Genomic DNA, 17,355 nt, shown 5'->3' with positions numbered 1-17,355 from the left:
AAACTGGACACAATACTGCAGGTGTGGCCTCACCGGTGCCGAACAGAGGGGAATAATCACTTCCCTCGATCTGCTGGCAGTGCTCCTACTAATGCAGCCCAATATACCTTGAGAAACTCTTCCACAGTCTAATGGGCTGGGGATGAAACAGAAGGAAGTGCCCCTAGCAGCACCGGATCCAACTATCCTGCTCTCTGCTCACCATGCCTCCGTCAGGGCTGGCTGGGAAACGGCTTTCGGGTTGTTCCTGGGGAAAAAGAAATTCAACAGAAAAGTTTTCATTTGGGGGGGGGGGGAATTGAAAGATTCTGGGGGTTTGTTGAAAAACTGAAAACCCCCCAACTCAAAAACTGTCAGACAAAAGGAGGTGGGTTTTTAATGAGAACCTGAAACATTTCATCCGAAACAGACGTGTCCGGTGGAAATTTCTTTTTCGACAGGAAAGTGATTTTTCGTCAGAAAAAAACCACACTTTTCAACTGATAGAAATTTATCAATTCTCCTTCTCCCGCCCTCCTTCTCCCTCCACCGCCCTGCCCAGGAGCGTTTGTGCTGTAACCTGTAACAAATTATCCCCCGACCACACCTTGGCCTTTTAAAATATACAGCTCCATCTCCATCTAGTCACTACTGGCCTTAGGAAAACAAAAATCTTTCAAGGGTCTCCGGTTTCCCGCAGTGCTCAGGATGATAGGAAGTTCTCACTGTCCCCAGAAGAAAGTCCAACTCCAAAGATCTGTATGGAAAAGAGCATCCTGATTTCCGCACTAGGGAATTCTGGTTTTACATGGATGTCATTCCACACATTTCAATTAGGGCGGCCAACTTTCTAATTGCTGAAAGCCGCCCCCTGCCCTGCCTCTTCCCCCCGAGGGCCCACACCCTGCTCGCTCTCCACCTTCTGCAGCTCACTCCCGCCTCTCCCAGGACTCACCTCCTGCCTGCAGAGCAGGGTGGGAGGAGCTGACACAGAGGTGGAGGGGGGCCAGTGGTAAATGGTGGGGATTGGTCCCCGGAGCAAGGGGGCGGGGAGGGGTCAGTCCCCGTGGCGAGGGGCCAGGGCCGGGGCAATCAGAGCACAGTGGGGCAGAAGGGGGGGTCGGACAGGATTCCCTCCCCCTGGGTGGCAGCACCTACCTCTTGCAAGCCAGCCAATGCTCTGTCAAGCTTCAGCAGCTGAGCAGACAGCAGCTCCTCCATGTGGCTCCAGAAGCAGCTGCTGCTTTTCCCGCCCTCCAGTGGCAGAGGCCGGCTACTGTGGCCAACTGGACTTTTAGCGTCCGGTCAGCTGTGCTGACCGGACGCCGCCAGGTTCCCTTTTTGACCGAACGTTCCGATGGAAAACTGGACACCTGGAAACCCTAATTTCAATGGAGTCCTGCTGGGGTCAAAATGGAGAAACTGTGGCTATGATTCTGCAATCGAAGCTGTGACTGCTGCTCAGGTCGGCATCCCAGAGCTAGCTTCACCCGCACTGGCGTGGCTAAATATAGCAGTGTAGACGCAGTGCTGGTGAGATGGTGCGTAGCACCCCTGGCCTGCCTGCATTGACCATGCTGAGACTCACCCCGCCACATTTGCACTGCCATTTTTAGCCAGGCTAGTGTGCGTACGTGTACCCGAGCTGCAATCAGCCCTCAGCTTGCGGCATAGACACATCAGACCCAGCATTTCTTTATCTTAGCTTCACCTAGGGCACTTCCCATCCCAATCCACACCGCTGCCAGGTCAGCTGGAACTGGGACAAAAATCACGGCCCAGGAATAGAAAAGTTATGATGGGAGCACTGAGCGGTTCCGCTCAAGACTGACTGAGAGACAGTCCCTGCCCCAAAGAGCTTCCAGTCTAAATAGTCAAAGAGTGGGGAAGGGAAACTGAGGCACAGAGTGGGGAAATGACTGACTCAGGGTCACCCAGCAGGTCTACGGTAGAGTTGGGAAGAGACCCATGGTCTCCTGAGTCTATGTTCAGTGTCCTAGCTACCACACTGCGTCGCCTCTCTCTAAGTTGAATTCAGATTCCTCATCGGGGAGTCCACGTGGCCCAGGAAGGAGGGGAAGGGTTACAGCTCCCTGACGGAGCTCCTGGAGTCTATCACTGTAAGGCAGGTTTTCTAATGAATCATTCCCGTGGCTCTTCTCTGACCCCTCTCCAGTTTATCAACATCCTCCTTGACCTGCTGGCACCAGAACTGGATGCAGGATCCCAGCAACGGTGGCACCAGTGCCCAGGGGTGAAAGTAACAGGGAAGTACTGGGGCCGGCTACGGCTCCCGGAAGGGGCAGGGCCCTAGGCGGAAGGGATCAGCATCCCCCAGCCAGCCCATCCGGGTGCTGCCTGGCTCCAGTGGCAATTTAAAGGGCCTGTTGGTGAGCGGGGAGCGGGGAGGAGAGGAGAAAAAGGCGCAGCTGGGTATGGGCCGGTTCCAGTGGTCAATTTTTACCCCATACCGGTTTACTTTCACCACTGCCAGTGCCAGATACGGAGGTAAAATAACCTCTGCTCCTACGTGAGATCCCCCTGGTTATGCCTCCCATCACATTAACCCTTTTGGCCAAAGAGTCGCACTGGGAGCTCATGGTCAGCTGATCACGCCCCCCCATGACCCCCAAATCTTTTTCCATCACTGTTCCCAGGAAAGAGTCCCCCGTCCTGTAAGTACGGCTGGCATCCTTTGTTCGTGGTGTATACATTTAGCCCTATTAAAGCAGATATCGTCTGCTTGCGCCCAGCTTACCGGGCGATCCAGATCGCTTTGTATCAAGGAACGCCTGTTCGGTTTCACCAAAGAGCCTCCGGATCCAACCATTTTAAAAGGAACGTTGCTTGCAGCTGTGAGCAGGTAGAAAGGAAAAGTATCGAGCTGCTCAGCCCACTCCTATTAGCATGCAGCAGATGAGATGGGAGGGACCATGCCCATGGATCACAAGATTGTTCTATTTTAAAATCCTGGTTTTCCCGAACATTATAGACCCTGCAACTAAGATCAAGTGTGTGGATGAAGTCAGATCGCTTCTGCTTTCACGCCCACCCCCGACCCCAACTATAATAAAGCCTGGGGGAGCCACTTAAATAGCAGAGCCTTCATACAGCTGAATCATCGGCCCACCAGCCCTGGGAGGAGGGGTAATTAATCTGCCTATTTAGGAGGGGCTGCATTGCGGAGACAGACAGACACAGGCGCACACTCACACCCAGACAAAAGCAAGGCAGAAAATTCTGCAAGCCTGCCTGACGCCCAGCTGCAGCAGAAGACGCTTTCGGCACAAAGAAGACCCTGTCAGCTGGGTTAGCAGCCACCAGATCCAACCCTTCCTTAAAACAGGTAAAAGAGCATCACTTCTTTAAAAAGAAAGCTGAGTCGCTTCAGGGGGGAAGGGGGGGGGTTGCTGAGGCTTGGATTGTTGGTGTGTCAGCCCTCAGAGGCTTTCCATGCATCTGAAGAAGTGGGGGGGTTTACCCACGAAAGCTCATGCCCAAATAAATCTGTTAGTCTTTAAGGGGCCACCAGACTCCTCGTTGTTTTTGTGGATACAGACTAACACGGCTACCCCCTCTTTTTTTTTTTTAAATATACATAATTACCTTCTGCATCACAGCTTAGAGGCTGGTGTTGTTGAGTGTGTTTCTAAATCAAGCAGATTGCCCGGTGCTAAACGCATCATGGATCTAATTTTAATAATCTGCTGTCCTCTTGCAAAAAGAAAGGCGGAAATATACCCGTGAGCAGAGTGCTATTTAAAAAAAAACAACAGTTGTTCATTTTATGGAAGGGGATGACACACAGTCTTCCCGGTACATTTTCATTTTTTTAAATTTAGTAGCAAACTGGTCCCTGTGTAATTTGATGGGAATGTGAGCACCCAGCTGCAGGGGATGTCGGAAACCCATTGGAATCAAGCCTCGTAAGAAGCAAACCGTCAGTGGAAAGCAAGGGAGATCTAGATATATAGACTGATAGAGTGTAAAATGAAAGACAGCGAGGACCAAAGGACAGAATTCTGCCAGGGAAACGCACATTAAGGGTTGGATTCACTTGGACTAGGGTAGGCCGGGTCTTTGGGGAGAATTGTATATCAAGGTGGCATCAAAGTGAAGAAGAAGAGCGGGGGAGGGGCTCTGCAGCAAATCCGTCTGGGTGGGGCCATTGCAGGAACCGTCTGGCTCGGCACACAATGGATGTTGCGGTTTAGGATGTGCCGGGCAGCTGGAGGTAGGAGCGGCGTCTCAGGTGTGTGACAGGGGGCCTAGGAACCCCAAAACAGAGCTTTGCGACAGCCGATTGGACACGACTGGGCTCTGATTCTGCTCTCATATCTGGTGGGGCGGGGGCTGGACTGATGTCAGTGGAGTGACTCCTGATTTGAGCAGGGGCGTGGTGGAAAGAGGATGAAGTCCTTTGTCTTTGTGGGGGGGTGTGGGGTTTGGGTGTGCATACACCCCCCCCCCCACAGATACACATGCATGCCCACACAGATATACGCACACCTACCATCGTAATGCCTCTTAGACTCTTCTCATTAGAAAAGCTCAAAGTGCTTTACAATGGAAGTCAATATACCTTTGAGGAAATGGGCCATTATCCCATTGTATAGATGGGGAAACTGAGGCACAGAGCTGTGATGTGAGCTACTCAGCAGGTCAGTGGACAAGATAGGAACAGAGCCCAGATCTTCTGAATCCCAGGCCAGCGTGCTGCCCCCTAGGCAACACTGTCTCCCCCACAGGCATAGGTGTGCATACACACACACACACATTCTCTATGTATATTCTATCGAGTTATAGTCAAAGGCTAGCAAGACTTCGTTGTGCATCCTGATCATGAATCCTGCAAACCCTAATTCTATTTCTGTTCCTGTTTTATTCCCATTGTCCACACGTAGTTCTGTTCGCGTTCCCGGTCACCCGCAAATTCTCAACACTAGAAACAAGTTGCAGGGGATATTACTTCTGCGCCCCTCATGATTAGTTTCCTACCATGCAAACATTAGGGTGGCTCCTTCCGAGAACGTCTGTATCTACATATCCAAGGGAAATCCTATAGAGGAGCCAATCATAAGCCCAGATCCTGAAAGGGAGTAGCTGGGCCCTAGCTCTTACCTGGCACTTTCCATCAGCAGCTCTTAAGTCGTGACCCCTCCATTTTATAGATGGGGAAACTGAGGCCCGGAGCGGTTAGGTGACAAGCCGGAGGTCGCCAGGAGGCCAGTGGCAGAGCTAAGACTAGACTCCACCGCTGCTGAGTCCCAAGCCAGTGCACTAGGCAGCAGTGCTTCAACAAGCTGCTTTTGATCCTTTATCAAAACAGGACAAAACGGCCGCTGAGGAGCAACATGTGGCTGCTGGGATAGAAGGTGGCTGTAAAACCAGCCCTTTGCAGCCTGGGGAGGGGAAGATCCGGGAGGGCTCGGGGGCGGGGACCTGTCCCAAGATTTGTGGAATGTTCCCATCCCATAATGTTCTCCTTAGGAGGTGTAGACGTGCAGACTCACCCCTGCGGCGCCTCCTGCTGGTCTGTTCCGGGAATTAGCTCTCCAGTCTCAGGAGCGCCCTCTGCAGGCCGGCGATCCACCCGTCTCTTGGCTGCTGCGTCCCTCCCAGGACCTGGTGCCCCCTGGCAGTAACCCCGTTCTCTCAGGGTCTCCCCTCCCCGGGAAACCCCCACCCACTACTCCCACCTCACCTCAGTGTAGGGCTACTGCCAGTCATCGTCTAGCCCCCACGCCCGGGGGCAGGCTGCAGTATCAGCCACTCAGCACTGGCAAGGTTGGGTTTGGACCTGCTGCTTTTGCCTACCCCTGGCCTGGCAACCCCCAGTACCTGTTGGCCTTGTGCTAGGCCGCAGCCTGAGGCTGTCCAGGCTGGAGCGCCCCAGCTCCTCTGCCTTTCCCCAGCCCTGCTCCACTCAGGTACCCTGTGTCCAGCTCCCTGCAGCCAGGCCCTTCTCCCTCTACAGGCAGAGGGAGACTGTCTGCCCTCTGGCTTCTCTGCCTTTATAGGACCAGCTGAGTCTGTTTGGGGCGCGGCCCCAGCTGCAGCCACTTCCCCCAATCAGCTGCTTTCTCCAGCCACAGCCCCCTCCCCGGGCTGTTTTTAACCCCTCTGGACCTGAGCGGGGTAACCACCAGGGGCCACCATGATGCGACACAGACACAAAGTAAGAGACAGTCCCTGCCCCAGAGACCTTACAATCTCCCTAGACCAGACAGAGGAAGGTGCCTTGGTACTAATTTACAGATGGGGAGCTGAGGCCCGGATCTTCAAAGGTGCCCGACAGCCTGGGCCGAAGCGACCTGCCCTAGAGCGCAGGGAAGGATGCTGGGACAGAGCCAGGATTAGAACCCAGCTCTCCTGGATAAGGCCTCCTGCCTTCTCCACCTGCCCACGCAGCAATGTTCTTCGCCGGCAGCACCGCTGGGGGAAGGGACCATTGTACGTCTGTAACGGTGGGGAAACGGGTTGAGGGGAGGCCCCAGCGGATGATGTACTGGGGCCCCCCCAATTTCTCTCCATGGGCCTGTTCACAGGTTCGGGGCCTGGGTAATCATGAGGCGGTGACGTTTTAGATCATTCCTTAGCCCAAGCGGCTAGGACTGCGCGGTAACCTGCGGCTTCAAAAGGCGTCTCTGTCCTCTTCCTTGTAGGCGGAGATGCTGGACACGGCGAACAGCCAGTACAACTCCTTCCTCTACTGGAGGATGCCGATCCCGGAGCTCGACCTGGCGGAGCTGGAGGGGCTGGGGTTGAGCGACGCGGCGCTCTACAAAGCCAAGGGAGGCGTAGGCAAGCGGGCCGGGGACTGGAAGCAGCTCAGGCAGGACATCTCCGAGGAAGAGGACACGCTCCTGCAGTTCAACAGCTTCAACTTCTGGCGCGCGCCGATAGCCAGCGTGAGCCCGTTCGATTTCGATCTGGTCTGATGCCAGCGGCCCAGGCACACAACCCGGGTCTTTTTGGTTAGGTCTCTGTGTTGTCCTTTTCTTTTAAAGTGGTTGTTGACGATGCTGATTAACGAGTCGCCCAGCGATGACACCTCCAAGGCTCATTGTCCGTGTTTCCCCATCCACCCACCTTCTCTCTTCTCAAGGGTATGTCTACACAGTCAGAGCAGGTGTAGGCACACCTGAGCTAGCGTTACTCTGGCTAGCGTGGGTAACCATCGCAGGGTAGATGTGGCAGGCGGGCCATTTGTCCGATATTAAGCCGGGCTGTGCTGTTTTTCTGTGGTTGGGCCTCTGTCCAGCACAGGGATAAAGCCAGACATGGGTTTGTCCGGTCTCAGGAACAGAGGACAGCCTGGTGAAGAGTGCGCCACTCTGCCCCTGCCCGTGTGACTGGGGTCAGGGGCAGTGAAGCCTCCCCCAAAGTGGGGGGGGCAAGGACCCCTACCCCCTCCGTGGCACCGCCCCTGCCCCTCCTCTTCTCACCAAGACCCCACCCCTGGCCAAGCCAGAAGTGGGGCTGGGGAGCCCGGGCCCCTCCACTTGCCCAGGGTACAGGGGGCTTGAGAGTGGCCCCTGACCCTTGTTCCCGCCCATCCCCCAAGCCCTCTGCCCCGGGCAGGTGGAGGATCGGTGGCTCCCCAAAGCTGCCCAGGCTCCCCTGGGCTTCTGTTTCTGGTCTGGCCAGGGTGCGGGGCCTCGGGGGAAGAGGAGGGGCAGGGACAGGGCCCGTGGCAAAAAGTGGCCCCTGGCCCGCCCTGTTCCAGCGCCCCGACTGGGGTGCTCTTCAACATGGCATCCGTAGGGTCACGCCACAGGGGCAGTGTCACACAGCTGGGGTCGGCCCCACGCCATTCCCAGAAGTACTGGAACGTCTGGTATTTCTGGGGATGCGTCAGTGGCCCCCTTAACCTCTGGTGGCCCAGGCTAGCCACCCCAGTACTAGCCTGCCAGAGTCCCAGGGTGCCTATTCGGGTCGCCAGCCCATGACGAAGTCCATCTCACCCTTTTCTACACTGCTCTTGTTACTCACGCTGGCTAGACCAAAACGAGCCGGGGCGTGCCGAGCCGCACTGCAGTCACACCTTCACGGGCCCGTGCTGAGCTCAGAAGTGTTGGATGCCACAGTCAGTTTGTCTTGGTGTGAGCAGGCCTTGTGCCATAGCTCTGACCATACCTGTGCGAGAACATGCTAGAGAACCACCAAGCAGCGGTCGGATTTGAGCTCATTCCTACTGTGTTTTATTAAGAAACGTGCGTGCAGACAGAAGACCACCTCACCTGTCCAAATTCTCCTCTTAGCGAAGTCTGATCGCATTGCCCTGGGGCGGCGGACACCCCTGCTTCTCTAAACCCCCTGCCATTTTTCCAGCCTGTGCTCAGTTCCCCCACCCTTTCCATTTAGATACTCAAGGTTTCTCTGCCAGACATCGCCAGCGGGCCCTTTGTTCTGCTCAATTCAGATCAGGCGCAAGGCTCATTCCTGAAAAGAGTCCCAGCTTCGCCGCCTTGTGCGTCCAAAACCACACAGCAAAGAGAAAACCATCAGCGTGAGAATGTTGCTAGGAACGTAGATACATTTTCATTAGGATGCCGAGAAATTTCTGGGCCAGAGCCTCAGGAGGTGTTGATGGAGCCGGTTTCCACCAGCTGTAGATTTGGCCTATGCTGCCTGACCCACTAAAACCAAATACAGCCACCACATCAGTTTTGCCTTAAAGACTTGGGGTTAAATATTGCTCGGGCTCCCATCCCCTGAGATTCCTGTCACACCGAACATGGGTTGCATGTGGGCTCTGAGGACCCGATTCTGATGGCCTCGCAGTGCCTCACGCCATGAGCCAGGCCTGCATTGGCCTTCTAAAGCCAGGGGGCAACGTGTTACTCAGCGTGAGGACGGCCGTCAGAACCGACCCTTATGGCTGGCTCTTGCTGCCTGTATCACAGGAGAGCCATAGGGTGAATCCTCTCGCTGGTGACCATCCGATTCCTCCCCACTGGAATATTTTGGGGCTACGTCTGAGTAGCCACTCGCCAGTGGGACGAAGGCCTCGGCAGCCTGCTCGCCAGAGCCACAAGAATCATAGGACTGGAAGGGACCCTGAGAGGTCATCTAGTCCAGTCCCCTGCTCTCATGGAGTATTCGGATACTCATGGGGCAGCAAGAGGATTAGGCATTGTGCTTTACCCACCCTGGCTTCACGGGTGGCTGTGAGGTCCGTCGGCCCCGCCCTGCTACTCCTGCCTGGCGTCAGGCTTGGAGCGAGGGGAGATCCCGGCTCAGATGAAGGCCGATTGGGGAGGAGAGCAGATCTCCAGCTGTGAGAGGGCAGCTGAGCCTTCCAGAGCTCAGCCTAGGGAAAGGCAGGAGAGTTGTGGGACCATGTCGGGGTCTGGGTCAGCCATGAATGACCTGACCCTGCCGCTGAGTTAGTCTGCTGCAAGTGGTGCCCTGCCTGAAGGGGGCGACTGCTTGGGAATCGACCTTTTGTTTCCTTACACCTGACTGCGGACCTAGCGCTGACTTGTCCGGAGCCTAGAAGCAACCTGACCGAAGCTGCCTAGCGCCTATTGATTTCAATGGGGGTTAGGCACCTAAATACCTGTGAGGATCTAGGCCTTAGGGGCTACTTGGAGTGAGTAGCCCTCAGGTGAAGGGGTTTAAAAAAAAACACCCCAAAACAACAACCCCAAACTGTTTTTCTTCCCCCAAGTGCAAAAGAAGTGTCTGCAAACCAGCGGTGGAAAATCTGGGAGGTTTTTTTTATGTCTACATAAATAAAAAAAAGGCCCGTTGGCTGGATTGTTCACACCTGTGCTGGCGCCAGGTATGAGAAATATTAGCCCAAAAGGCAACCGGACAAGAGATGGAAAAGACTGAAGAGAAGGGTTTGTGCTGAAGGGTAGCATTGCTCCAATGTACCTGCTGTTTATGGTACACGGTGCTGCAAGGCAGGCTAGGAACATCTATTCTATATGGAGATTAATTGTAACAAATCTATGGCAACGTAGGACTTCACAGAGGTTGCCATGCTGCATCAGGTGGTTGTTTGGAATTTCAGGGTGATAGAACTCAGAGCCACTGCTCCAGGCTTCTACAGCATGAGCTCAGAGTGAATTTCCTTTAGCAGCTACCAGTATAGGGTCTATGACTCACAGTGGAGCAGTTCTGATTCCACCCACCAGAGGGCAGGGGTGCAGCTGCATGCTGGCTGGTTCTTGATGTTATGATGCTAGTCAGGAAAGTCGCAATGTGCAGCAACTCAAAGCCTTTCCGGGAGTTTGCAGAGCATATGACACGTAGAAGGGAACGAGGCAGCCCAAACTAGTAAACGACGGTGAAAAATTCCACATACAGAGCATGGCTATTTCACCTTCCAAAAATAGCGAGGCTGCTGACTTTAAGATGCCAATTTTAAACTGGAGGTGAAGAATGTAAAATTTTCCTTCACAGGCCTGTATGGTTTTGTGTCCCAAGCCAAGAACCCATGGAAACCAGGGGCGAGATACTTATAATGAAACTTTAAATAAAATTAGTTTTAAAAAAGTACGCATTCCTGTGGACACTTGAAATCCATACAGACTGGAACAAAACACTCATTATAGCTGCTGTTCCTCAGCTGCCTTTAAACTATATATGGTAAACGGACACGCCAAACAGTGGGCGCGCCTTGTCTGAAATGCCTGCCTTCTTGCCTGAGGGAGTGAAAAAAAAATCAAGAGGCTTCTCAAATAAAGGGTCTGCTTCTCCTTTACCCTGCACCAGTGCTAACTCAGTGTAAGAGACAGCTGGGCGGGAAGCGCTTTGTGTTTCACGAGAAATCCTGCAATTTTGAATTTTTTATTTCCATTCCAGAACAAAAAACAAAACAATTCAAACATTTCCCGTGAAACAAAATGTGGAGGGTGGCGGGCCGGGGGACTATTTTGGGTGGATCGCAGTGTTTCACTTGGATTTCAGCTTTTTCAAAAAATGTTATTTTCTGTGGTCTAAAGTCAAACGATCGGACGATCATTTTGAAATGGAACAGCGGCACGTTCGGTTTCAGAAGGGGTGAAACGGAACATTCCGACCTTAGCGGAATGCGCCATTATGATTTTGGTTCTGAAATGAAATAGTCAAAAATTGACACGTTCCCGACAAACATTTTGATTTGGATGAAACGGCATTTGCCGAAGGAAAAACGTTCCCCTCGAAAGCTTCCCAGCAGCTCTAGTGGCAGACACTGCCATTCTGAGCAGGGAGCACTGGATATCCACTTGGCATTGGGGTAAATGCTATACAAAGGTGCAGGGTACCAGAGAAACGGGCCCACAGTCTGACATGTTTAATGCTCAGTGTGCCTTACAAAGAGTAAGAAAGCAGGTAATGAATGAGAGAAAGCTACTAAATTAAACTGAAACGAAAACCACTGTATTCTCCATCCATCCTTCACTGCTGATTTGGAGTCAGTGCTGATATTAAAGGCCTAGGAATTGATTACAGAAACCTGCCTTCAGCTTGGTTTCTGTGTGAAATCTGAGGCGATGTCTTCACCCTTCAAGGAGATCTTTCTATGGCCTGAATTTAGAACCGGCATGCTTCCAGGGACGATATATTCCTCGGATCTCACAGAGAAACAAAGGTGTCCTGATCAAGCCAAGAGGAGGGTGTGTGTGTTTGGTCAATAGTCCTGGGGACCTACGGTTCACGCACACAATCTAATAGACCGCAGCAACTGCTGAGAACTAGAAATCTCAATATCTGGGTGGGCTACGTATCAGACGCTGTACGCAGAATGTAATGGTACTGTACTTTCTCCTAGAGCATGCGCTGCTGTGTAAGTGTCCAATAGTCCTTTTACATACAGAAATCTGCATGTAACAGTCCCAAACTCTAACCGATGGCGTCACCTGGCAGCCTGTCACTGTGCTGCCTCTGAACAAACGTTAATAAAGTATTTCGCCCCAGAACCACGCTAAATCTTCTCTGTGTGACTATTACGCCATGATTCGTATTCTTTGAACTAAAATGTTTATTGCGGCAACAGATGCACCAAACTGTCACTCCGCTGCTTTTACTGTCTATTGCTTTCGCCGGGCATTTAGGAGTCTGGTATTTCCGCTAAGATTTCAGCTGCCTCACCACTTTGTGCTCCATAATATCATCTTTGACCTTTCTTGCCATGTCATATTAATAAAAGAGTATGAAACTAAGAGGCTTTATCTGTAATTTCTGGGGACCACTCTCTCCTGGCTGGGCCTAACTATGGAATTCAAGTGTGTGGCTACATCAAAACAAAGATCTACTGGTTTTCCTTATGGCTGTCTTCTAGTTGTCTGCTTTCCCATCTGAGTGGGCCCAATCGCTCAAACTGTTGTAGGTTTATTTCCGCCATGTCTGATATCACTATAACTAGACTTGGCTGCAAAAAAGGAATTTTCATCCTGCTGAAGATGCCAAGGTTTAGGGAAAATTTTCATCCTAAATTGGAGTATTGCTCCTAATTATTTTTGTTGCCCTTCTCTGTACTTTTCCCAATTCTAATCTTATCTTTTTTTGAGATGGGGCAGCCAGAACTGCCCTGCAGTACTCAAGGTACCATGGTTTTAGATAGCGGCATGGCGATATTTTCTGTCTTTGCATTTGAAGGATAATGAATGAAGGTTGGTAAAGCATTTGGAAGATGTCGACGCTCTGCACCGTGTGCCTGATTCTGCATCTCCCTGCACCTTCTGCAGTAATGGACGCAAGCACAGAGTGGAGGTAAAATGCTGCCAGATCAGGATGGTAGCGTCTTGCGCTGTGCTCTGGAGTAAATGGCCGTATAAGGTGCAAGATAATGGAAAGCCAGGGCCACAAAGCATTAAGTATTATTATTAATAGTGTATCCTCTTGGTCTAGATGGAGCGCGTCGAGGTAAGGGGTCTGTCCTTTCTTTTTCACTGTGTCTGTTGTAGGCTTGCAGTGGCCTATTGCCCTGTGTTCGCAGCTGGTTGAGACCAGCACAGCCCCACTGATCTCAACACACCTGCCAGCCCAGAATCCGTCCCGTCATGTCATCTTCTCTCTCGATCATGGTGACTGGATCTGTTACAGGCTTCACTCACCGCAAGAGGGCCTCTTTCCCGGCCTGGCCTCGCGTAGCGGCTTTCTTTCTGGATGGCTCCCTCTGCCGATGGTCACTCCATCAGCGCGGCACTCTCTCTCTCAGCCCTCCGGCTAGGCCACTGTATGAGCCCCCCTTTCCAGGGGATCAGGGTCTCACCAGGCACCTCGAACAATCCAGCACGGCTTCCCAGTGGCTGGTAGGGGAACCCAGGCCCTCCCTCTACACTGGGACCCCATAACCAGCAGCCAGGATCTGCACTGTCCCCCTCCTTGCTGCTGTTACCGGGGTTTCTTCCTGCCCTGCCTTCTCAGGCTCTTTCCCCACAACTCCTGTGGGGTTGACGCTCCTCCCAGGGCTTATTCTCCCTCCTTGGCTTTCCTCCTTCCCACTTCCCTGCTGCTAGAGAGCAACTTGCAGCCTCTCGCCCGGCTCCTACAAAACTCTTCCCTTTCCATTCCTGACCCAGCTTCTCCCCCTGCTGGCCTCCAAATCCCTGGGCCGCCCTTCAGGTGCCTCTGGGAAAGCGAATTGGCCTCTTCAGGGCCACCGTAACCCTTTGGGGGCTGGTGCGGGGTGATCGCCTTTGGCACTAGTGCAGCGGTGGATTAGCCACTGGGCCACTCCCCAGAGGGTGGGGCCTGGAGAAATGGGCACCCCCGCGCCCTGACCCCACTCCCCGGCAGGAGCACTGGGACCCCAGCTGCAGCCCCCGTGGCCTCTGGGCTGGGGGAGCTCCCACTCCCTACTGCGGCCCCCGGGGCTGTGGGGAGACAGAACTTCTCTGGCCTTGGAGCCGCAGTGGGGAGGGGGGCAGGAAGGAACAAACGGGTTGTGGGGCCACAGTGCGGGGGGAGAATGGGACGGACCATGGAGGGAAGGGGGCAGGCGAAGGGGCAACGGGGTGGGGCCGTGAGTGGGGCCACAAGCGGAAGGGGCAGAGCAGAGATTGGGAGGGGGCCGCCCCACTTGCTCTGACCCAGGGCCCCCCGAAACCTTAAGCCGCCTCTGCTAGTCAGTGTCACAAATAAAGTTGTTTTTTAAACAAGAGGCCAGCCTCCAGCAGAACACTCAGACCTGCCAACGCTATTTTCCCAGTCCCTTGTCTTGGGAGACAGGCTCCCCCCAATACAACCTTCCAAGCTGCCACGCTATGAAAAACAGAGAGAGTTTTCCTTGAAACCCGTGGGCACAGACACACCTTTGTGCGTCAGTTCACAGAGCTTTGGCAGGGTGACACGCTCCTCAGCCAATGGGTAAACAGGCTGAGGAAGAGACAGAATTTCATTTACGTTCATTAAAAAGAAAAATCTAGAGGCTATTACGCACACCGATACTTGATCCTACTGGCAGCCCAAATGTAACTTTATTCAGATGGCCGAACCTCTCAATCTACCCATGCCACATATTCATGCTTCTTCCCGAGAAGTTTCCTTTGCAAAGCCCATATACTTTGTCTCAATTCTCAGTCCGTCTATGCCTGTGTGTTTCCTCTGCATTCTGCAGAGGTTCCTGTTGGAAGTTTGGCCCTATGTCCAAAATGTCTGGTTTAAAAAGGCTCTAAAATCCACAGGCAGACTTCGATTTTTCTGTCTGAGTACAGCAAGGAAATCAGCACTGATTCCATAGAGGGAAGATGAAAGACTCCAGTAAGCAGCCAGGGGTATGTAATCCTGACTCACTCCTCAACCATTTCCTGGACAATGGGACTGAGCGTAATCAAAGGAAAGCCAGTGACTGGGTCATTTCGACAAGCGGTTCTGGACACACAGCTCCCCTAAAATGAGCAGACGGCACGTAGAATGTTACCTTGACCCGCTCTGTTACTATGGGGACTCTGCTGAAAGGACAGTCCTGCTACCCAACTCCAGCTCTGGCCCAGGCTCCCGGCAGCTCCGGCACCTGCACTCCTGATACCGGAACTCCTCAGAGAACAGATCCTGCAGTCCTGCCCACCAGGTTGATGCTCAGCATCAGAGGGCTTGGGCACAGCATCCAGGGGAGGTGAGCATCACTGCTGAAGGGGCTGGCAACGGGTGAGTGCAGGGGAGTTACTATGGACGCGTGAATGGCGAGCGAGCTCATGACGTTGCCAAAATGCCAGTTAGATTTTAAGCTGGCATCTAACAAACTAGCTTTGGCAGTTGGATAAGTGTTGTAGCCAATATTGTGATGGAATTTAACTAGGATCACACCTTTTTATTGAGTCCAGGGGAGAGTTAGGTTACTGAGGCGGGTTTAGTACCTCGTCAGCCCCTTAAGTCAGGAGGGCAGGAGATAACCCCGCCTCTCTACACCTACATCTGTTTTCTAACACACACACACCCGGTAGTCAGCACAGTGTGGCCCAATGGTCAGAGTCCACCTAATTCCCCTAGTGGGATAGCGCAGCCTAGCAGCCAGAGTCAATACAGCCACCTTTGGAGGAAGAGTAGGGTGGCCTAGCAGCCAGTGCTTGGGGGCCATCACAAAGGGGTGGCAGCCCCGGGTAGGGGGTCCCGGGCCCACCCAACTTCACTGGGCCCCAACCCAGGGCCCTAACAGTGGCAGAGCAAACCGCCACAGGGTCAGCGGGGAATCCCACCAAAACACGTTGGCCTCATAAGGGTGAGAGGTACCACTCCCTCACCGGGTCACTTCCTACCGGCTCTCCTGCAGCTGCAGTCGGTATTGGGATCTCCAGGCTCCTCAGCACCAGGCACTCCCTGGGGTTCCGGTAGCATCAGGCCTCTGGTCCAGGTTTCGGGCTCTTCAGCTGTCATAGGTGAAGGCTGTAACGGCTCCTGGGTTGGAGCCCCTGCCAAGTGTCCTTCCTCCTCCACAGTCAGCCCTGACTGAGAAGGCTTTTATACCTGAGGTCCAGGTGGCACGTGCCCAGCAGAGCCCCAGGGGCGGGGCTTCCTCTGCTAGGAGGGAAGGATTAACCCCCTCCTTACCAGGGTGGGGCCAATCCGCCCCCTCACAGTTACTAATTGTAATGAGGGGTTCTTTTCAGGTCAGCTTTTACCTCCAATCAACAGCTTATTAATTTACCCACAGACACATACGTATGTATTCAACTGTTTATGGATCAAGTTCAGGGACACCCAACTTGTACTGAACACACCAATACACTGTTGCAAGCAATTGTCATAGATTAGGGTTGAGGCTCAGCCATTAGACCATACAACAATGCAAATCACTATGCTATTTTCATTACATTTACTTATGATCCTCAGTTCGTTAGGACCTCGAACACTTCTCACGCTTCCAGTCCTGACACTGTTAAGAGCGTGTTCCCTGCTATTTGAATGACTTGGTCTGAAAGGGACAGGTTTAAAATAGCAAAAGCAATTAAAGTTATTGCTTAAAATCACTCTTAGGCCAATTTGCTTGGGCATGCGAACAGCACCAGTTAGCTAAGATCTAACACGAGGTGTCACTGAGAAGCAGAGTCAGTCAAAGAGCCTTCAGCTATTTAGTGGTTTGAGCACTAGCCTGCTAAACCCAGAGTTGTGAGTTCAATCCTTGAGGGGGCCATTTAGGGATCTGGGGCAAAAATCTGTCTGGGGATTGGTCCTGCTTTGATCAGGGGGGTTGGACTAGATACCTCCTGAGGTCCCTTCCAACCCTGAGATTCTGTTTCTAAGTGTGTAACAGGGGAAGGCTGGTTGTCACCATCCTGGCCTGAGTGTGCAGAGCTCACCACTTTGTGCAGTTCGTTCATGGGTTCAATAAACTCCGAGGTCCACACGGTGGCAGCCCTAGGTTTATAGACCCTATTTCTGGATGTGTTGGAAGAGGCCAAACCCGATTTCTATTGGGCACAGGCCAGTGACGGTATATTCAGATTTCAGCTCCCTGAGTTTCTCTGCTGCTTCCGTCGGTATCCAGTAGATGGCATCGGTGTAAGACAAACTTCTTTTTCCTCACAGGGTTTAATACAGGGGTCGGCAACCTTTCAGAAGTGCTGTGCCGAGTCTTCATTTATTCATTCTAATTTAAGGTTTAATACATTTTAACCTTTTTAGAAGGTCTCTTTCTGTAAGTCTATAATCTATAACTAAACTATTGTTGTATGTAAAGTAAATAAGGTTTTTAAAATGTTTAAGAAGCTTCATTTAAAATTAAATAAAAATGCAGAGCCCCTCGGACCGCTGGCCAGGACCTGGGCAGTGTGAGTGCCACTGAAAATCAGCTCCCGTGCTGCCTTCAGCACGCGTGCCATAGGTTGCCTACCCCTGGTTTAATATTTGATTCATTTCACGGACAGTATGTCAGTATTAGCCCTGGCTGTTAATGGGAATCTCCTCGTTCTAAGCAATTTCTCTCAATATTCCAAAGTT

The 17,355-nt window shown here is 52.6% G+C and overlaps 1 protein-coding gene across 1 annotated transcript; it reads left to right on the top strand.

Annotated features, from left to right (window-relative positions):
* Positions 1 to 2,973: 2,973 nt before the first annotated feature.
* MLLT11 (MLLT11 transcription factor 7 cofactor) lies at positions 2,974 to 12,128 on the top strand. Its single transcript, XM_044992026.1, has 2 exons — positions 2,974 to 3,325; positions 6,645 to 12,128. The coding sequence occupies exon 2, from the start codon at positions 6,651 to 6,653 to the stop codon at positions 6,918 to 6,920; it is 270 nt and encodes an 89-aa protein (XP_044847961.1). The 5' UTR covers positions 2,974 to 3,325; positions 6,645 to 6,650; the 3' UTR covers positions 6,921 to 12,128.
* The last annotated feature ends 5,227 nt before the right edge of the window (positions 12,129 to 17,355 follow it).

Source organism: Mauremys mutica, chromosome 17, assembly GCF_020497125.1.
Source record: "Mauremys mutica isolate MM-2020 ecotype Southern chromosome 17, ASM2049712v1, whole genome shotgun sequence".
NCBI lineage: Eukaryota > Metazoa > Chordata > Testudines > Geoemydidae > Mauremys > Mauremys mutica.
This window is presented reverse-complemented; position numbering and strand designations above follow the sequence as displayed.